At 53.0% G+C, this 20,987-nt stretch overlaps 3 protein-coding genes across 12 annotated transcripts in view; 2 read left to right on the top strand and 1 right to left on the bottom strand.

The window, feature by feature from the left end:
• The window catches only part of ODAD4 (outer dynein arm docking complex subunit 4), a 35,058-nt gene extending 29,239 nt beyond the window's left edge, over positions 1-5,819 (top strand). For all 3 annotated transcript variants that reach the window (XM_024350311.3, XM_024350312.3, XM_054670886.2), the window contains 2 exons: positions 1,485-1,569; positions 5,161-5,819. In XM_024350311.3, the coding sequence (XP_024206079.2) occupies positions 1,485-1,569; positions 5,161-5,651 (576 nt within the window). In that variant the 3' untranslated portion in view covers positions 5,652-5,819. The remainder of the gene's footprint in view (positions 1-1,484; positions 1,570-5,160) is intronic.
• A 155-nt stretch (positions 5,820-5,974) lies between these two features.
• Positions 5,975-15,361, top strand: CNP (2',3'-cyclic nucleotide 3' phosphodiesterase). 3 transcript variants are annotated; one of them, XM_054670897.2, is made up of 4 exons: positions 5,975-6,086; positions 8,239-8,911; positions 12,078-12,217; positions 13,660-15,361. In XM_054670897.2, the coding sequence occupies exons 1-4, from the start codon at positions 6,048-6,050 to the stop codon at positions 14,107-14,109; spliced, it is 1,302 nt and encodes a 433-aa protein (XP_054526872.1). In that variant the 5' UTR covers positions 5,975-6,047; the 3' UTR covers positions 14,110-15,361. The 3 variants fall into 3 exon arrangements, with proteins under 3 accessions (XP_054526872.1, XP_511496.4, XP_016787302.2); XM_511496.7 differs by lacking the exon at positions 5,975-6,086 and adding an exon at positions 6,856-7,055; XM_016931813.4 differs by lacking the exon at positions 5,975-6,086 and adding an exon at positions 7,869-8,124.
• Positions 15,362-16,620: 1,259 nt separating this feature from the next.
• DNAJC7 (DnaJ heat shock protein family (Hsp40) member C7) overlaps positions 16,621-20,987 on the bottom strand; it is a 43,202-nt gene continuing 38,835 nt past the window's right edge. For all 6 annotated transcript variants that reach the window (XM_054670895.2, XM_016931805.3, XM_063798583.1 and 3 more), the window contains 2 exons: positions 17,452-17,514; positions 16,621-16,961 (listed from right to left, as the gene is read on the bottom strand). In XM_054670895.2, the coding sequence (XP_054526870.2) occupies positions 16,924-16,961; positions 17,452-17,514 (101 nt within the window). In that variant the 3' untranslated portion in view covers positions 16,621-16,923. The remainder of the gene's footprint in view (positions 16,962-17,451; positions 17,515-20,987) is intronic.

The following is a 20,987-nucleotide window of genomic DNA, read 5'->3' as shown; positions in this document are numbered from 1 at the left end:
CTCTGCCACCATACGGCCCAGGGAAGCCCAGGCCTAGCATGTTGTCGTCCTCGTCATAAACGCCATGTCCCCAGCTCTGGCTTCCAGGCGAAGAGCACCCACCTCACTGCAGCCCTGCCAGATGTACCATGCGCCACATACTTCCATGCGATCGCCCTGCAGACAGACAGCATGGCCGTTCAGTTCAGGAAATATTCGCCGAGTGTAGATTGGCTCCAGGCTGCCAAGCTCAAATGTGTGCGGCCATTGTCCTGGCCCACAAGAAGATTACAACGAAAGGCCAGACACAGTGGCTCACACCTGTCATCCCAGCACTTTGGGAGGCTGAGGGCAGGAGGATCACTTGGGTCCAAGAGTTCTAGACCAGCCTGGGCATCATAGCAAGACCCTGTCTCTTAAAAAGAAAAAACAAACAAACAAAAAAACAGTTACTCAGGAGGCTGAGGCAGGAGAATGGCGTGAACCCGGGAGGCGGAGCTTGCAGTGAGCTGAGATCATGCCACTGCACTCCAGCATGCATGATAGAGCGAGACTCTGTCTCAAAAAAAACCAAAAAACAAAAACAAACAAACAAAAAAAAAACAAAGCACAAACCCTGGTTCATGACCAGTGCCATAGGGGACTAGGGGAATTCAGAGTGAGAGAGCCCCAGCTGGGAGGCAGAGCTGGAGGCTTTCCAACAAGGAGGATCTGAGGTCACCTTGAAGTCTAGGCAGTGGTTTGAAGGGTTAGGGGCAGAGAGAAGGTACCTGTGACCCTCACTGACTCCTCATGGGACCAGGCCCCCGACCCCTCACCCTCCTGGATTGGCAACCAGGTAGGAAGGCTCACAGTGGGAGGGAGGTGGTGGGTGGGCAGACCAACACCACAAGAGAGTGCATCCAGGCCCCGGAGCTGCTCAGTAGACACTACCGTGTGTAGCTGGTGTTCTGTCAGTGCCAGCCACGGGCCTGCTATGAGCAAGAAGGCAAGACCTGCCCTCCAGAGGCTCACAGGGGCTCCAGGCCCCTGTGGATCATGCACTCGAGTTGGGGAAACTGCAGACATCCTGGAAGGCCCTTCTGAAGGCAGGCCAGCCCCCAGCCTGTCCCCTTGGTGTGTTTCTGGGTCTTTTCAGTGCTGCCTTGCTGAGTGCTTGCAGGTTTGGATTGTCTTTTTGCATTGACTGAAGCCAAAAGCAGCTTTAGGTAGTTCATCTAAAGGTAGAAATGAGTAGATAGACACAACTCCCAATACATGCCTAAGCCAAAGAGAAATGCATTTGACTGACTCGCAGTCATGTATCTCCCAGACACAATTTGTGTGGATCATTCTGAGTCAGTAAGTGTAGATTAACCTGAGGGTAGGGGTCATTGGAGGGGCCAGAGGGAAACCAAGGGTGGCAGGTTCCCACCAGAGCCCTGCCTTCTGGGATTGATCTGGGTGGGGAAAATTAATGGTGTAGGTGCCAAACACAGGGGCTAAGCTTCCTCTACCATCCACAGGCCTTGGACGATGCCAACAAGGGTATCATCGGAGAACTGAGGAAAACCAACTACATGGAGAATCTCAAAGAAAAAAGCGAGGGAGGTGAGTTCCTGAAACTCTGAAAAGGCAACTTCAGCATTCTCGCTCTGCTTTCTTTTCCTCTAGTCCGAGACACACGCGACAGCAGCTCCCCAATCTGGGGGCTTGGCACTGCCCATCGTGCATTCTAATTTCAGTGCCACCAGCAGCCCTAGCCTATCTCTGGGGCAGTAGAGGGCGAGGATTCAGCCCACCATGGGCTGGACTGTCTGGCCCCAGAGCGCACTCATTTCTCTCTTCAATTGATTCATCAAGTATACGGTGAGCACTTGTCATGTACCTGGAAGGTGTTAGATTCTGGGGAGACAGAGGCCCATCCCTGCCCTGGAGGAGCCCATGGCCCTTTGGGCAAGGCTGACCAGTGGAGTTGTCAGCTGCTGGGATCCTGCACACAGGTGCTACACCGAGGTGGAGGTGTGCTGCCATGAGGGTGCATGCAACGGGGCGTGGGCTCCTCTGGGGAGGCAGAGGAGGCTTCGACGAGGAAGAATCATCTACCTCCAACTCCAAAAGATGCCCAGGAGTTTTCCAGGAGAGAAGTGGGAGAAGAAAGGCATTTTTCCAGCAGGGAACAGCAGGGCCAAAGGCACAGAGACAGAATAACAGTAGCTACACTATGGGGGCTCTTACTGTGTGCTAGGCACTGGGTTAAGCACCAGACAGGAGTGATCTTGTTGGGTCTTTACCCCACTAGGAGGTGTAGGTGCTGTGGGGGGGAAAGGGAGGCTGAGTGAGGTGAGTGCTCTGCCAGAGTCATGTAGCTAGGGAGGGGTGACTCGGGGCCCCACTCTCCCCACCTACCGCGCTGCTCTCGGGCCAGCAGTGTGATGGGCAGGTGCAGAGGGGCATAAGGTGCAGAGGCTGCCTGACAGCTGTGCCTTACCACATTCTTTCTCACAAGGTCTCCAGGGAGTAAAGAGGCCTTTGGCCCCCTGCCTTTGGGCTCTCCTTTCCTGCAGGGAGGGAGTGAGGGAAGGAGAAGCAGAAGATGGCTGAGCAGCCCTACCCCACTGGAGAGGGGCCTAGAGGAACAGGGGTGTTAAGCGCAGTAGCCGACCCCCATTCATGCTTCCCGCAGGCCAGGCATTCTTTCAAAGACTGTGCACGGACTCATCCTATCTGTATCTGTTCAGGAACACTATGAAGGAAGTGTTATTAGCTTGACTTTATGGAGGACATGGAGGCAGAGGGGTTAGAGGCTACAGTGGTTTTCAGTCTTGGGCAGTCTGCTCTAGAACCCACGCGTCGGCCCATGCCACACTGTTTCTAGTGACACAGACAGCCTTTTCCTGCCCCAGTCTGTGGAGCTCTCACTCCAGCCAGACTGCAGTGAACAGAGCTGGGGCTGGAGGTCCGGGAGGACAGAGCCCAATGCAGATTCTTGGCTGCAGCCCTCCAGGCTGCAAGGCTGAAATCCTTTCTGGTCCAGGCAGGGCAGCGGGAGGTTTCTGGGCACCTGAGCAGCCAGATGACAGCTCTTTATTATCCAGCACCTGCTCTGTGGTGGCTGGACCCCCTCAGAGGGGCTCTGTCTCCGCCCCCACATGCCTTTGAGCTGCTCTGAGAAGCCACAGGAGCAACAGCTGTGGAGAGAGACTCTGCGGGGAAGCAGCAGTCTCCCTACCCCAGCAGTCTCCCTACCCCAGCAGTCTCCCTACCCAGTCTCCCTACCCTGGCCTGCGTCCTTGTGCCTGGAGAACTGCCGGGCACGTCCCTCTCAGAACAGCAGGTGGCAGCATTGCATCTGTTTTCACCACCAAAGGCTGTGACCCCCTGAGAGCTGAGACCCTCTGCAGATACCTCAGTAACTAGTGGTTTCCAGGAGGAGAATGTAAGGGAGACGCAGAAGGGGATGTAACTTTTCTCCATAACTGATAAAAAAAAAAAATTTAGGAGCAAGGATCCCTTTGCTTGTAAAATAACTCTTCAGCTGAACTTTTTGTTAGCAGCGTATATCTTTATAGGAAACCTATCTTTTTCCTTATGTTTTTTCTATATTTTCATAGGAAACCTCCCAACAAATAATGAATGTGCTTCCCAGGGACAAAGAGAAAGTGTCAGAATGAAGATGCTGGAGAAAATCCTTCTGTCATTTTCCAGCACCTATGCTATTTCTTGCAGGGAAAAGAGAAGGTGTTCTGGGGTCAGACTGTCCTGGGTTCAAATTCTGTCTCACTTGCACACTTGCAGTGTGACCATTGTGTGATTTCTTTTCTTTCTTTCTTTTTTTTTTTTTGAAACGGAGTCTTATTCTGTCATCCAGGCTGGAGTGCAGTGGTGCAATCTCAGCTCACTGCAACCTCCATCTCAGCCTCCCAAAGTGCTGGGATTACAGGCATGAGCCACTGTGCCTTTTTTTTTTTTTTTTTTTTTTGAAATGGAGTCTCCCCTCTGTTACCCAGTCTGGAGTGCAGTGGCGCGATCTCAGCTCACTGCAACCTCCATCTCAGCCTCCCAAAGTGCTGGGATTACAGGCATGAGCCACTGTGCCTTTTTTTTTTTTTTTTTTTTGAAATGGAATCTCCCCTCTGTTACCCAGTCTGGAGTGCAGTGGCGCGATCTCGGCTCACTACAACCTCTGCCTCCTAGGTTCAAGTGATTCTCCTGCCTCAGCCTCCTGAGTAGCTGGGACTACAGGCTTGTGCCACCACTCCCGGCTAATTTTTTTTTTTTTTTTTGAGATGGAGTTTTGCTCTTGTTGCCCAGGCTGGAGTACAATGGCACAATCTTGGCTCACTGCAACCTCCACCTCCTGGGTTCAAGCGATTCTCCTGCCTCAGCCTCCCAAGTAGCTGGGATTACAGGCGCCTGCCACCATGCCCAGCTTATTTTTGTATTTTTAGTAGAGACGGGGTTTCACCTTGTTGGCCAGGCTGGTCTCAAACTCCTGACCTCAGGTGATCCACCTGCCTCGGCCTCCCAAAGTGCTGGGATTACAGGCGTGAGCCATGCCGCCCGGCCGTGTGATTTCTTTTCTATCGATCTCAGGTCCCTTGACTGCAAACTCAAATCAACGGCAGTGCGCATTTTCATGATGTCTGGATGGGATAAGCTATACAGCCCTCACGTGATGCACAGGACGGAGCTGGGCTCAGTCAATGATGGTTCCCTTTCTCTGCTTTTGGAAAGGTGTGCTGTCAACACCAATTTAAAGAGCTGGCAAAAACAGTCATTCTCAGGGCCTTTCTCTCATCTGCCTCTCAAAAGCACAGGCCTCCACAGAGATGAACAGTTTCTTTCTTTTTTTTTTTTCTTTCTTTTTTGGAGACGGGTCTTGCTCTGTCACCCAGGCTGCAGTGCAGTGGCTGGATTTTGGCTCATCACAGCCCCAACCTCCTGGGCTCAAGCGATTCTTCTGCCTCAGCCTCCGGGTAGCTGGGACTACAGGCGCCAACCACCACGCCTGGCTAATTTTTGTATTTTTAGTACAGACAGGGTCTCACCGTGTCGCCCAGGCTGGTCTGGAACTCCTGGCCTCAAGGGATCTGCCTGCCTCAGCCTCCCAAAGTGCTGAGATTACAGGCGTGAGCCACCGCATCCGGCCTGACATGAACAAACTTTTATCTTTCTTCCCGCTTTTCTCTTATTTTTCAGAAGCTTCACTGTATGAAGATAGAATAATAACAAGAGAGAAGGACATGAGGAGAGTGAGAGATGAGCCCGAGAAGGTGGTGAAGCAGTGGGACCATATTGAGGATGAGAAAGAGACAGATGAGGACGATGAGGCTTTTGGGGAAGCTCTGCAGAGCCCAGCAAGCGGAAAGCAGAGTGTGGAAGCAGGAAAAGCCAGAAGCGATTTGGGAGCAGTTGCCAAGGGCCTGTCAGGAGAATTAGGCACAAGATCAGGAGAAACAGGCGGGAAGCTACTAGAAGCTGGCAGAAGAGAGTCAAGAGAAATTTATAGGAGGCCTTCGGGAGAATTAGAGCAAAGACTCTCAGGAGAATTCAGCAGACAGGAACCAGAAGAACTAAAGAAACTTTCAGAAGTGGGCAGAAGAGAGCCAGAAGAACTGGGAAAAACACAATTTGGAGAAATAGGAGAAACGAAAAAAACAGGAAATGAGATGGAAAAGGAGTATGAATGAAGCCATCGGTAGAGATGAGGATCAGGAAGCTGGTGTTCAGAGGGATCATGGGATTTTATTAAACTGGATTTTCAAGCGATTTATCTGTTATAGGAAAAATGAGGGTTTTACTTCTGCTGCTTTCCATCACTATTTTGCCATTAAATAGGTGTCTTTCACTCTTGCAAACCCTGAGTCTGTCACTTTGCCTCTTCACCCCTGCCCATTCTTGGAAGAGCATCGTGGAAGAAATGAGAAAGGTGCCAAGAAGAAAGGGTTTCAGGAAGGTGAAGATACGGGCGCTACAGGGAACAAGAAGTCACAGGGAGGAGAGGGGAAGGCCTGGGAGGAGAGGTGCTTCCCACACACCGGTGACTGACTGAGTCCCTCCAGTGCGCAGGACAGCGGGGAGGCTTTATGGATGGAACAATGGTGGGGCGGCCCCAGCTGTCACAGGTAGGAGAATGCCGCAAGCCAGAACCAAGCGAATGCTGGGAGTGAGGCCAAAGATAGGGGAGTGGCCTGGGAGTCGGGAGGGCAGACAGACTCCGCCTCTGACACCTCTGGGTGGCATAATCAGGTAAATCAGGCTCTCCAAGCTGGCTTCTCCTCTGAACAATGGGATACCTGCCTCAGGGGTTGCTGCGAGGACTGAGTGCTTAGCACAGCACTTGGACAGGAAACTCAAAAATCCAACGGAGCTCTCAGTGGTTTCACAGAGGAGGTGGCAGCTGAGGATCTGCCCTCAGAGGATGTTAGGATTTCACTCCGTTACTCATCTGTCCCTTTGACCATTGCCATCCTGGTCTGTCTCCACAGCTCCTAGAAGGAAAGGTCGGGGCTGAGACTGACTTTTGGCTGGCACAGGGCCTGGACGAATGAGGCCAGTGAGGCATTTCAGATGCAGAGTTTACCGGAATGCCAGCAAATTGCATGATAATATTTTAATCCAATGTGGTAAAAAAAAAAGTTTTTAATTAATGCAAAAGTCCATGATGAATAAAATATCAAAAATTAAAGACAGGATCCGACTTTGCACGACCCTGCCTCACTCACTTCCTGCTAATCCACGGGACCGGGGAGGGTGACTGAGTTACCCCTCAACACGCAGAAAAAGCTAGTGGCCGCTCAGCTCGCAGGCGCAGTGGGTGGGTGCGCGTGGGGAGCAGGCGCGCGCCGGGGGCGGGACCGGGCCGAGGTTCCCGCGCGCGGCGAGAGTTTCGGGTTTTGGTTCTCAGCGCCTGCGCGCAGAGGAGACGGCCCGCCCCCAGCCCGCCCGGGTGCCCGCTCCGCCCCCCGGGCTATGTAAAGCGGCCGGGCTCGGGTCGTGCCACCGCTGGACTCCCGTGTCCCTCCGCGCAGGCGGGCGGCCCCGGAGCGCTGGTGCCGGCAGAGGCGGCGACGGCGGCGCCCCTCCTCATCATGGTGAGAGGCCGGGCGGGGCCGGGCACGGGGTAGCACCAGGGCGGGAAACGAGTGTCGGGGCCCCTCGGGAGGAAGCGTCTTGCAAACGAGGACCCGGGGCTCCGGGTTCGACTTCCAGTTTTCTTGGTACTCAGGGCAGCCCTGAGGTCTGGGAGAAGCGGAGGGGTTTCGGGGTGCCGGAGAGGCCGCTGGAAAGGGAAACGGTGGTGTTTCTCAGGAGGGAACTCGGGACCGCAGAAGCTGCTGCGCCTCTGGGAGCCTGGGTGGGCCTGGGCCGGGAGCCCGGGAGCTGCTCCCGACCCCACGCAGGCCCGCGCTGGGGCAGCCGCTTCGGCGCCCCCTCCCCGGGCCCAGTCTCATCACGCGGAACCGCTGCCCCGCGCCCGGGTGCGGGCGGGAGGTGGAGCCAGTTCAGAGGAGGGGACCCTTTACGGTAAAAGCTGCCGTCCCTTGTGGCATCTAGAAGATAGGAAAACAAGTGGCTCCGAGAGGCGCTTCTGACACACAGCACAGCGGCGGGTAGAGCTGGATCCTAATTGCAGGTGCCCAGTGCTGCCCTGTTCTGGACAGGCACAAAGACCACGACTTTGTGGGGGCCGGGAGAGGGTAGAGGAGGAGGTGGCAGGCTTGGTGAAAGAGGGCCTTTGTCCAGTGCTCTCCTGCCCTGCCCCCCACCAGCCCTTCTGTGGGACCATTGTACCCGCATGCCAGACAAGAGAGTATTATCTGTTGCGGCCATTGTTGGGGGAAGGGAGGCAGTCTTGGGGTAACCCTTCTCCGCTCCCCCCCCCCTTCTCTGTGCACTCAGCCGTGGCAGCTGTGGCTTGGCCCAGACACAGAGACCCCCACCTCCAAAGAGGACGTCCTTAGTAGGTGCCAAGCATATAAGAGTGAGGCCAGTCCCAGAACCGCAGGCTCCTGGCGCGCCCTGCATGCCTCCAGCACGTTTACCTTTCCGAAGTGGCAGGAATGGGGAAAGCGCACGCTTAGGAGAGCTTCAGACAAGCTTCCCTCTTCCTCCTCCACGACCAGAAGCGGAAAGGTGCTCCCGGACCGAAAGGGAAAGAAGGTCCAGCACTGCCCGGCTTGGGAAGGCACCCACAACCAGTCTAGGGACTAGGGGTAAGGCCGGCGGGGAGCCCGCGAATGACCTGGGCTGACATCTCTTCCCCTCCTTACACAGAACAGAGGCTTCTCCCGAAAAAGCCACACATTCCTGCCCAAGATCTTCTTCCGCAAGATGTCATCCTCAGGGGCCAAGGACAAGCCTGAGCTGCAGTTTCCCTTCCTTCAGGATGAGGACACAGTGGCCACGCTGCTAGAGTGCAAGACGCTCTTCATCTTGCGCGGCCTGCCAGGAAGCGGCAAGTCCACGCTGGCACGGGTCATCGTGGACAAGTACCGTGATGGCACCAAGATGGTGTCGGCTGACGCTTACAAGATCACCCCCGGCGCTCGAGGAGCCTTCTCCGAGGAGTACAAGCGGCTCGATGAGGACCTGGCTGCCTACTGCCGCCGCCGGGACATCAGAATTCTTGTGCTTGATGACACCAACCACGAACGGGAACGGCTGGAGCAGCTCTTTGAAATGGCCGACCAGTACCAGTACCAGGTGGTGCTGGTGGAGCCCAAGACGGCGTGGCGGCTGGACTGTGCCCAGCTCAAGGAGAAGAACCAGTGGCAGCTGTCGGCTGATGACCTGAAGAAGCTGAAGCCTGGGCTGGAGAAGGACTTCCTGCCGCTCTACTTCGGCTGGTTCCTGACCAAGAAGAGCTCTGAGACCCTCCGCAAAGCCGGCCAGGTCTTCCTGGAAGAGCTGGGGAACAACAAGGCCTTCAAGAAGGAGCTGCGACAATGTAGGTAGCAGGGTGGGGCCTTATTCATAAGCCCACCTTGCTGGGCACAGGGTGCTGCGGGCATAGGACCATCATTGTACTCAAAGGATGGAGCACGAAGCAGCAGGAGGCAGAGAGAGGCTCACCTCAGCGGGGGCAGGGGCAAGCGGTGCGTCCCAGTGGTAGCCTTGGGGAGTTGGCAGCACATTGGGAACACGGGGGCTTCCCAGAGCGCCTTTCCTCCCACCACACCTTTCCTTCTAGCCCTCTTCTCTCCGACACCCTTTTCCCAGCCTGAATGTAGACCACTGTCCCCTGTGTTGGAGGTGGGAAAAACAAATTACTGTAGTAACAGGAAATATGTCCTCTTCTAATGTAACCTTAGAGGGGGAATCAAGCCCAGTGTTTTCCAACGCATTTTTAGCAGCAGAATCATGTTCCAAAAAATAATAATAATAATCACATGAAATTGTAAGCTGCAAAAAAATTAAAACTAGGACTATTGTGGCTTCACTGGGGATGGTTCTCAGGCCTCGGACTACTCAATTTACTCATGGGTTTGTGGCATCTGCAGCTCCAGAGGACACAAGTCTCACACTTAGGCCAAAACCCGTTTTCAGATGGAAAAACATGGACCCAGGAGGGATGTGGGGTTTACGGGCTGGAACCCTGGACTCTGGCCACTCTAGCAGGGTTCTCTCTTGGCATGGGCTTTTTGCTCCAATGATAGGTTTGAGATAAAGAAGGGTCCTGGTGGCTCTCCTGGAGTGACCTGTTGGAGAAGTGTCACCCACTAATCCATCTATATGCCTTTAGGCCATTTCTGGTTGCCCCCAATTTCATTTATCTATTTATTGTGACACGGAGTCTCCCTCTGTTGCCCAGGCTGGAGTGCAGTGGCGCTATCTCAGCTCAGTGCAACCTCTGCCTCCCAGATTCAAGCAATTCTCCTGCCTCAGCCTCCCGAGTAGCTAGGACTACAGGTGTGCACCACCACGTCCAGCTAATTTTTGTATTTTTAGTAGAGACGGGGTTTCACAATGTTGGCCAGGCTGGTATTGAACTCCTGACCTCAGGTGATCCGCTTGCCTCGGCCTCCCAAAGTGCTGGGATTACAGGCGTGAGCCACCACCGCACCCAGCCGCCCCCAATTTTAGATGATCTTCATACCTGAAATAGCCCCACTCTGGTTTGTTGACATTGTGTATATTGCACAGAAGCAGGGAATTTGTGCCTGTATGGGTTCTCAGAGAGCTTTTTTCTCAGCTCCTAAACTTGAACTCTGCAGTGAACTGTGGTGCTTGCAGTGACATTGGCCAGGAGCAAGCCCTGTACCTGTGAGCTGGTGGCTCTGCCCTGGAGTGACTACTGCTCAAAGTTGCTTTTAATATTTATTTATGAGACGGAGTCTTGCTCTGTTGCCCAGGCTGGAGTGCAGTGGCATGATCTCGGCTCACTGCAACCTCCGCCTCCTGGGTTCAAGCCAATTCTCTGCCTCAGCTTCCCAAGTAGCTGGGAATACAGGTGCCTGCCACCATGCCCGGCTAATTTTTTTTTTTTTGTATTTTTAGTAGAGACAGGGTTTCACCATCTTGACCAGGCTGGTCGGTAGCACAAAAGAAACGAGGGGCCCTTGGCCCAAGATGGGAGGAATCAAGCTTGACAGGATGATTGCCAGATCTTTTATTTTTATTTTTTGAGACGGGGGTCTTGCTCTGTCGCCCAGGCTGGAGTGCAGTGGGGCAATTCGGCTTACTGCAACCTCCATCTCCCGGGTTCAAGCAATTCTCCTGCCTCAGCCACCCAAGTAGCTGGGATTACAGGCACCCGCCACCATGCCTGGCTAATTTATAAATTTTTAGTAGAGACAGGGTTTCACCATGTTGGCCAGGCTGGTCTCAAACGCCCCGCCTCAGCCTCCCAAATTGCCGGGATTACAGGCGCGAGCCACTATGCCCAGCCTATTTTATTTGTAAAGGAAAACTGGATTTTTCTGCCCAGGATTAGAGCAGGAGAAATGTAATGGGCCAGCAAGGCTGCTCTCAGGAGAGGCCTTCCTCCCCTGTGGAGGGCGAGACATCCTCATGGGGACTCAATTCAGAACGTAACAGGAAAAAGCGAGTGACTCCAAAGACAGCCACAGGTGTGGAGTCTGGAAATCAAAATCACAGATACTCCACTCCTCTTTGTGTCTTCCAGCCCCATAATGTCACCCCATTATAGTCCAAGACCCTTCCTGTACCAGGAGGCCCCCCCATAGGCTCTCATCCCCCAAACCGGCCTGCAAGGTGTGTATTAAACTGATGGTGACGTTGTGACTGCTTGTCCAGATGGGCCCCTGAGTGAAATGGGGCACTACTGATAGTTCCCTGATGGTCCTGGGAACACTGGGGTATATGGTCACCCTAACTGTTGGGCTGGATTGATAGATAGGGTTGGTCACTTGCCCGAGGCCGATGGCTGGTACATGGCAGAGCTGAGATATTCACTGTGTTCTGGCTGTTTCCACCATACCACGTTGTTCCCAGCCCTCTGTTTTCTTTCCACCCCACTTCCCATGACTTGCTTCCCCTTTGAGACGTGGTGCTAGTAAATCTTAGATTCCCTTGGCCTGTACTGCCTGCCTCTGTTACAACTGCCTTAGAGTTTGGAGAAGAGATGGAAAGATCTATACAATGTAAAGCCAGAGAATTTTAACTTTTTTTTTTTTTGGAGACGGAGTCTTGCTCTGTTGCCTAGGCTGGAGTGCAGTGGCACTATCTCGGCTCGCTGTATCCTCTGCCTCCTGGGTTCAAGCAATTCTCTACCTCAGCCTCCCAAGTAGCTGGGATTACAGGCGCCCGCCACCACGCCTGGCTAATTTCTTTGTATTTTTAGTAGAGATGGGGTTTCACCATCTTGGCCAGGCTGGTCTTGAATTCCTGACCTTGTGATCCACCCACCTCGGCCTCCCAGAGTGCTGGGATTACAGGTGTGAACCACCGCACCTGGCCTGAGAATTTTAACTTTTTATTGCTCTAAAGTTGCCATTAGTTTGACCAACTAACCAATGAATGAGCTGTAGTGGGTTGCTGGAGAGGTGATGCTTAGTGTCCGAGTGTTTTGCGCTGGGCCTCGGTGGTCCTGGTGGCGGATGTTGGTATGCCCCTGCTCCCCTGCCCTGACTGCACCCTTTTTCTCCCGGCAGTCGTCCCTGGGGATGAGCCCAGGGAGAAGATGGACTTGGTCACCTACTTTGGAAAGAGACCCCCAGGCGTGCTGCATTGCACAACCAAGTTTTGTGACTACGGGAAGGCTCCCGGGGCAGAGGAGTACGCTCAACAAGATGTGAGTCTTCCCCAGGGACACATGGGGGAGGTGGGAGGTTGGGGGAGAAGGGGCTGCAGCATCTTCTGAAGATAGGTACCGGTGCCAGGCAGGGACCAAAAACCAGATGGCAGCTCAAGAAAAATGGCATCTCCTCCTCCTAGCTCCCCTGTCCCCAGGCGTAGCTGCATAGACCTCAGCCGCAGGTTCTAAGGAGCCTGCCCTGGCAGTACTGCCAGCCTGTGCATTCACCTGCCCCCAAGCACCTTCGCCTTCTGCAGATTCATGGAGAATGCTGGTCCACAGTGGGCTCCTGCTCTGGCCTCTCTGAGCCTGTTTTACCTTCCAAAGACTAGGAGTCCTTTGCCCCCAGGGAGCCTGGTACACTGAGGTCCCCATCCCTGTCCCCAGGTCTGAGGTCTGGCCTGGCCCCAGAGTGAGGGAGTTTCATACGGTAATGAAGCTTATTGGCTAATGGGTACGAGACCTTTCTGCACCACACAGCTGGCACCTTACACCCACAGCCACTGACAGTGATCCCTGAATGCCAGGCATGTCACCCAGATCCACAGTCTCCAACTTCCAAGTGTCCACCCCCAAGCCCACTCTCCCACTTCTCTGCCTAGGTTAGCACAATCGTTTGTTTGTTCACTAGAGTGTCCTCCCAAATGGAAGCTCCCCTGAGGGCGAGTTTTTAAGTTTCGTTGACTCCTGTGGTTCCAGCACCCTAGCATAGTGGAATGAATATGTAACACCTGAGCTACCATCCCTAACCATGCCTTCATTTAGCATTTATTAACTACCCATTTCATGCCAGACACTATTGGGACAAGGGATCGTGAGCAAAAATAGAAAAGCGTTTATGCTCAGATGGGATGGGCGTCTCAAAGAATCAGATAGAAGCAGACATATCATCAGATGGGAACCAAAGTGTAAGAGCAGGTTTCCATCAAGGGCGAGTCTGACCTCAGTCTGACCTCACCCTGTCCTCCAGGGCGCTGTCTGGGTCCCAGGGGAAGCTGAGTGGTGCCAACAGTAGCAGCTGTTGTGTGCGCGGACACCCCTGTGGGCTCTTTACCTAGTCACTCTCATAACCACATTAACTCTGAGGTAGGCTCTGGTTCTCCCTGTTTTACGGGTGATGAAGCCAAGGCACTGAGAGGTCAGCCAGCCTGCTGAGGCCGGAAGCCAGTGTGCAGGGAGCTGGGCTCCCTCAGGAAGTCCGGCTGTCCCTGTGTGGCCCTGTCTGAGCGCCTTTGCGTTTCTCACTTGAGCCTGGAGCGCCTATGGAAGGTGCGTGCCGCAGTTGTTAGTGGATGCTGGGCCTATACCGACCCCTGCTCAGCTGTGCTCACTTCTGTTAGACTTCCCCTTCTCTCCTCCAGGAGGGACCCTCCCTGGGTCAGCTGTTCCTCAAGAGCCCACCATCTCTAGCTTGGGCCCCTCTTTCTCACTCTCCCCAGGTGTTAAAGAAATCTTACTCCAAGGCCTTCACACTGACCATCTCTGCCCTCTTTGTGACACCCAAGACGACTGGGGCCCGGGTGGAGTTAAGCGAGCAGCAACTGCAGTTGTGGCCGAGTGATGTGGACAAGCTGTCACCCACTGACAACCTGCCGCGGGGGAGCCGCGCCCACATCACCCTCGGCTGTGCAGCTGACGTAGAGGCCGTGCAGACGGGCCTTGACCTCTTAGAGATTCTGCGGCAGGAGAAGGGGGGCAGCCGAGGCGAGGAGGTGGGCGAGCTAAGCCGGGGCAAGCTCTATTCCTTGGGCAATGGGCGCTGGATGCTGACCCTGGCCAAGAACATGGAGGTCAGGGCCATCTTCACGGGGTACTACGGGAAAGGCAAACCTGTGCCCACGCAAGGCAGCCGGAAGGGGGGCGCCTTGCAGTCCTGCACCATCATATGAGTGTTCTCACCACCACTTATGCCCCTAGAAGGGAAGGGGAGAGGGAAACGTGCCCTCTGTTTGATCCTTGTTTTGTGACTTTTTTTTTTTTTTTTTTTTTTTACTCAAAGTTAACCTACCTGTAACTTTTTAAAAACTTGTAAAATAACTGACCCTCCCTTCCTGTCCGCCCTCTTCCCCTCTAATGCTCACACTCCCAACACAAGGTGGGCAGGGAGGCACCATTCAGGAACCTGGACCAAAGCTAACGAGGCTGGGCCAAGCCAGGCATGGGGCCACAGCCAGAACCCTGAGGCCTACTTCCAGGTTCTGGTTAGCTCAGCCCCAGCCCAGCCCAGCTGCTCTGCCCAGAGCTGGGTGAGTGGGGAGACACCTCAGAGCCCCGCAAAACCCACTGACCGGAGGCAAAAGGCAGTGGGGCTGGGGGTAGTTTTCCATGGTCACAGAGAACTAGTGGTGGCTCTGAGAAGGGGAGGACCTCTGGGCTTTGATTCCATCTCCTTGTCTTTTTTCTTTGTTTTTAGAGACAGGGTCCTGCTATTTCCCAAGCTGGAGTGCAGTGGTGCGATCATGGCTCACTGCAGCCTCGAACTCCTGGGCTCAAGCAATCCTCCTGAGTGATCCCATTTCTTAATCAGTGTAGCCCCAAGAAGGCTGGGGCTATTTACCAGGGTAGAAAAAGGAGCTTACCTCCCACCTTTGGTCCTAAGTCCCTGCCCCCTCCCCTTCACACCATAACTAGGTAACAGTTTGATAACTAGGGAAGAAAGCAGAACAGTTAAGCAGCCGCCACATCCCCGCTGGCTGGGGGCCTCACTCCAGGAAGGGGCTGGACTGGCTGTCCTTTCCAGTGGCCTGGCTCCGCTGTGTGGATGGGGAGATCGGGGCCAGAGGCAGAACCCTGGTGAGGAAGCTCCAGTCTTGCTCTTTACCCAGCCCATCTTGCCTCCATGGTGCCTCTGGAGGCCTCTGGGCCTCCTCTAACGGGGGCTGGTGGGCACCAAGAGCCAATGGAGTAGACCCCTGGCTGGTAAGGGCCAAGTCCCACCGGTTGCTTCTGGGAAGGGGTTTCTAACACTAGTCTGTGTGCTGTGGTTCCTGGGGTGCCCTCCACTGCCCTCTGTTCAGTAACAGGGCCTTGCTAATCGGGTTGTCACTCAACAAAAGTGCTTTGGATTTAAGTTACTATCCTGGCTTTGCCCAACCTCAGCAACCTGTAAGACTGATAATGAAATAAATCATGTTAATCCTAGCTGTGTGCAGTCTCTCTTACCCTTCTGTGCCCAGCTCAGTCTTCCCTAGGGCTGGGTGTATTAGGACTGGCTTTGTCCCACAGCTTGGGGCCATCGGTCCTGTCTCCCCTCTGCTGGCCGGGCACAGCTGTGGTGAGGTTGGGCAGCTGAACAGTGTTGGCTTTCATGAGGAGGCAGAAAGCAGAGGCTGGCCTCAGACTCATACAGAAGGTGGGGGTTGGCTGGGTACGAGGGATGTGGAGCACAAAAGCCTCTCATCCCCCATTAACCAGGGCACCAAGCCCACAGGTGTCCCCAGCCCACTGGATCAGAAAGAGTTCAGTAAGACCGGAAGCTCCTGGTATGGGTTTCTCCCAGTTCTCTAGGGAAGGCCACCTGCAGGTCACTGAAACTTCAAGCACCAGGGAAGACCTAACATTTGAGTCCCTTCCAGGCCATCAGAGGCCTAGTCAGCCACATGGGAAACTTCCAAGACCTGACTCAGGCATCATTCCACCATGGCTAAGGCACCAGCCGGGGAAGACTTGAAAGAAAGGGGCAGGAGCTCAGATGAAGAGAAATCTTAAGTTACCTTTCTAGGTCAAGGCCTGTCCCTGGCCATCTCTGAACTTCAGCTAGAGCTTCAAGTCTGTGCCTGGAGCTCCTGGGAAGGCTACTCACCTTGAACACCACGCTTGACAGGACAGCATGGTGCATGCCGCTGCATCCGTGAGCAGTGTGTCTCCTGCATGCAGAAAGGGAGCAGAGAAGGCCAGGGGCTTTTGCTAAAAATAGTGGCCAGACCAGAGCTCTGGAGCCACCTGTCCCACCTCAAATGGGTCTGGGGGTCAGGAGGCAGGGTTTTATCTCTGTCTACCATCTCCCTCGAACCCACACTGCAACAGGAACTGTGAGAGTCTTTGTAAGTAAACTGCCCTGTCTAGGTCAGTACCCACCTGAGCTTTGGATGCACACAGCTTTTAGTACCCACCTGAGCTTTGGACACACACAGCTTCTAGTGATTTCTGGGGCCCCACCGTAAAGTGAGCATGCTTTCTGAACTCGCTTCTCTGTGACTCATGTTAGGCTGGGCCCAGAGGCACAGACGGGGCCTGCCTAGCACTCACATGCTGGACAGGTCTGGGAGAGGCAGAATGCCCCACCTGCCACTAGGCTGGGTGCCCACAGCCCGCATGCGGCAGCTTGCTGCACCCCAAGTCCAGGTCGGGCTCAGCTCTGGCTCACAGACTGGAGACAAAGCAGATGCCAGAGCAAAGGGCCAGGAAGGGTCAAAACATTTTATTCTCTTTTTTTTTTTTTTCTTTTTTAATAAAGTTAAACAGTAAAACAAAAATTCACAAGCTGCCTCCCTGTCCACCCCCGCCTCCCTCCCCTGCCCTCGGTCTTCGGCATTGGTTCCCTTTGCTCCACCCCACTCACAGAGACACAGGGCATCCAACTGAGAAAACGAAACTGCTCTAAGTACACGGAGACGTGATGAAGGGAGGAGGTGAACTGTTTCCACATTCAAGATTAAACTGAGTGAATCTGCATTTTCTGGGTTCTGGGTGGTTGCCCTTCATTAGCCAAATTGAAAAAAGAAATTCCCTGGACCAGATGCTGAAAGAGAAAAGAGGGGTTGGTAGTTGGCTATGGATTTTCTAGGGAAGATCACTTTGCTCTGATTATGGAAAAGTCTTCAAGGGCTGCTTCAAACTCAAACACAGAGAGAAACTCTATGGGTATCAAACAGCTCAGGCTGTTTTTGGGTGCAAGAGGGAGCACGTGACTGTATTATACATGGGTAGCTTCTGACCTCAGCATTATCTATATAGTACCTTTGCTCTTGCAGAGAAGCCTTGGTACTAGGCAGTTAGAGATGCCTCCCTGACCCTGCAGAGATGCAGTGGCTAAAGGTCCCAAGGCAAGGGGTGCCTGGGAACCTTCCTGTCTTCATCCTTAGCAACAGCCGAGTGGATAGATGCCCTGCTAGATGAGAATTCAGCTGCCCCCGCTCATGGGCCCCTCTGACTCCCAAAGAGCTGCCTAAGAGGCAATGAGTGTGTTGGCTTGTGATCTGGGAACTCCCAAGAACAGCAGGCCCACCTACCTTCAAAGCTGAAGCCGCCAGGACCGCCAAAGAATGCCTTGAAGATACTGTTTGGATCAAAATCTGTAGAGCAGGGCAAGTAACATGGAAGGGAAGAAAAGGTGAAAAATTAGAAATGTTTGAAGAGAACTGATGACACTGAGAACAGATCTCCAAAGCTTTCCTGGAGAGTCTCACTCCCCTCCTTTCCCAACACTTCAGACTGCAAGTGAGCAAACCTGCCCCATCCCGTGCAAAACATGCTACCTGATCCCACTCCTAGGACATGTTCCCTTCTCCTTCCAACTGCTGCCCCAAAGGAAGCTTTCTCTGCTTCAGCTTGCTTCATTGGGCTGTTTTCTCAACAAATGGAATGCCATTTGCACTTACACAAGACTTTCCCCATACTCTGTCTCCCTATAATGCTGGAGCGGCTACTAAAAAGGATAAAATGTATCACTTAAATGTTACCAAAAATAAATATAAGAGCAAGATCTAGGATTTACTGTATTTGATTCCATGTCTTTTACTCCGTAGACTCTAGGCTAGAAAAAAAGCTATGGTTTATTAGCTGGGCGTGGTGGCTCACACCTATAATCCCAGTGCTTTGGGAGTCTAAGGTGGGAGGATCACTTGAGCCCAGGAGTTCAAGGCTGCAGTAAGCTATGATCACAACACTGCACCCCAGCCTGGGTGACAGCAAGACCCTGTCTCAATAACAACAACAAACCAACAAAAACACCTACTAGGTGCAAAGTACTAGGTACTTTGCATACATTACATTACTTAATCCTAGTAATGTTTTGTCAGGGTAAGTATCATTCCCAATTAATACTCAACAAAACATATGTAGGTGGTTCAAGTAACTTGCCCACGATCACATGGCAGCGAAAGCAGCAGAACTGGAAAATCCAACTCCTGCCTGACTGGCTCTGTGCACTTTTGCAAGGCCACAGCATGTCTGGTGGCCCCATCCCTGACTGACTTCCCAAGCTTCACAGAAGGACTGACCCCCACCAGGTGATCCCACAGCCACCTCGTGCCCAGAGTGAGTTTCTCTGCTTGCATCTGTGCGTCTTCCTGGGCTCCTGGCTTAGTGAATGACCCCGAGTCAGCTATGCCTGTCACTTTCCCCAACACATCTGAATAGCAACCAACTCCTGCTGAGTCTACCACTAACTAACTCCCTGACTGTGCCCTCCAATCCTTTCCTACCTTTTGTGTCTTCCTTCCATCTCCATTCTCCTTACTCCCTCCAACCCCAACCTCCTCACCCCTATCACAAATATATTTCCAGAGCCAAAATCTGGTCCACAGTGCCCCTACTTAAAACTTCACGGCCGGCCGTGGTGGCTCAGGCCTGTAATCCCAGCACTTTGGGAGGCCAAGGTGGGTGGATCACGAGGTCAGGGGATCGAGATCATCCTGGCTAACAAAGTGAAACCCCGTCTCTACTAAAAAAAAAAAAAAAAAAAAAAAAAAAAAATTTAGCTGGGTGTGGTGGCAGGTGCCTGTAGTCCCAGCTACTTGGGAGGCTAAGGCAGGAGAATGGCGTGAACCCGGGAGGCGGAGCTTGCAGTGAGCAGAGATCGCGCCACTGCACTCCAGCCTGGGCGACAGAGTGAGACTCCGTCTCAAAACAAAACAAAACCTCTTCACTAGTTTTTGACTGCTTATAGATCTTCTTAACTGCTAGGCAGAGGAACATGTTTATTATGGTGAACCTAGGTTTATTAAACACAAATACCCCCACACTGAACTGGAGAGGACTCAGCATTATCTATATAGTACCATCATTCTTATTTTAAATTCCGGCTGGGTGCGGTGGCTCACGCCTGTCATCCCAACACTTTGGGAGGCCAAGATGGGCGGATCACACAAAGTCAGGAGTTTGAGAACAGCCTGGCCAACGTGGTGAAACCCCGTCTCTACTAAAAATATAAAAATTAGCCGGGTGTGGCTGCAGGTGCCTGTAATCCCAGCTACTCAGGAGGCTGAGGCAGGAGAATTTCTTGAACCTGGGAGGTGGAGGTTGCTGTGAGCTGAGACTGTGCCACTGCACACCAGCCTGGGTGACAGAGTAAGACCGTGTCTCAAAAACATAACAACAACAAAAAAAATTAAATAAATAAGTTGCAATGGAAGGCCAGGCACAGTGGCTCACGCCTGTAATCCCAGCACTTTGGGAGGCCAAGGCCAGTAGATCACTTGTGGTCAGGAGTTCAAGACCAGCCCGGCCAACATGGTGAAACCCTGTCTCTACTAAAAATATAAAAATTAGCTAGGCATGGGGGTGGGTGCCTGTAATCCCAGCTGCTCAGGAGGCTGAGGCAGGAGAATTGCTTGAACCCTGGAGGCAGAGGTTGCAGTGAGCCAAGATGGCACCACTGCACCCAGACTGGGCTCAGTCTTAAAAAAAAAAAAAAAAAAAAAAGGCTGGGCACGGTGGCTCACGCCTGTAATCCCAGCCCTTTGGGAGGCCGAGGTGGGCGGATCACGAAGTCAGGAGTTCCAGATCAGCCTGGCCAATATGGTAAAACCCCGTCTCTACTTAAAATACAAAAATTAGCTGGGCGTGGTGGCGCACACCTGTAGTCCCAGCTACTCGGGAGGCTGAGGCAGAAGAATCACTTGAACCCTGGAGGCGGAGGTTGCAGTGAGTCGAGATGGTGCCACTGCACTCCAGCCTGGGTGACACAGCAAGACTCCGTCTCAAAAAACAAAACAAAACAAAAAACAAAATCCCAATAGATTTTCTCAGTGGAAGAGATGGTAGGTCTGTGCACCATTCACAGGTCAGGTCCTCTTTTTTTTTTTTTTTTTTTTTTGACACGAGTCTTGCTCTGTCGCCAGGCTGGAGTGCAGTGGCGCGATCTCGGCTCATTGCAACCTCCGCCTCCCAAGTTCAAGCGATTCTCCTGCCTCAGCCTCCCAAGTAGCTAGGACTACAGGCGTGTGCCACCATGGCTAGCTAATTTTTGTATTTTTCATAGAGATGGGGTTTCACCATGTTGGGCAGGATGGTCTCAATCTCTTGACCTTGTGGTCCGCCCACCTTGTTCTCCCAAAGTGATGGGATTACAGGTGTGAGCCACCATGCCCAGCAAATTTTTTGGCAGACAACTTAGAGTGAAGACTGACTGAATTAATTAATTAATTTTTGAGATGGAGTCTCACTCTGTAACCCAAGCTGGAGTACAGTGGCGCAATCTCAGCTCACTGCAACCTCTGCCTCCTGGGCTCAAGAGTTTTTGGTGCCTCAGTCTCCTGAGTAGCTTGGACCACAGGCATGCGCCACCACGCTCAGCTAATTTTTTTGTATTTTAGTAGAGAGTACAATTTTTTTGGTATTTTGTATGTTGCCCAGGGTGGTCTTGAACTCCTGAGCTCAGGTGATCTGCCTGCCTTGGCTTCCCAAAGTGCTGGGATTACAGGCATAAGCCACCGCACCCAGCTCACAGGTCAGGGCCTCTTATCTCTGACAGCCCACAGTGAGCAACAATATTGACAATAGGTGTGCTTTATATCATGCTAAATCTTTTTGGGAAATTAAAATC

The sequence above is a fragment of the Pan troglodytes genome, chromosome 19 (genome assembly GCF_028858775.2).
Source record: "Pan troglodytes isolate AG18354 chromosome 19, NHGRI_mPanTro3-v2.0_pri, whole genome shotgun sequence".
Taxonomy (NCBI): domain Eukaryota; kingdom Metazoa; phylum Chordata; class Mammalia; order Primates; family Hominidae; genus Pan; species Pan troglodytes.
The sequence above is the reverse complement of the archived record's forward strand: the minus strand, read 5'-3'. Positions and strand labels throughout refer to the sequence as shown.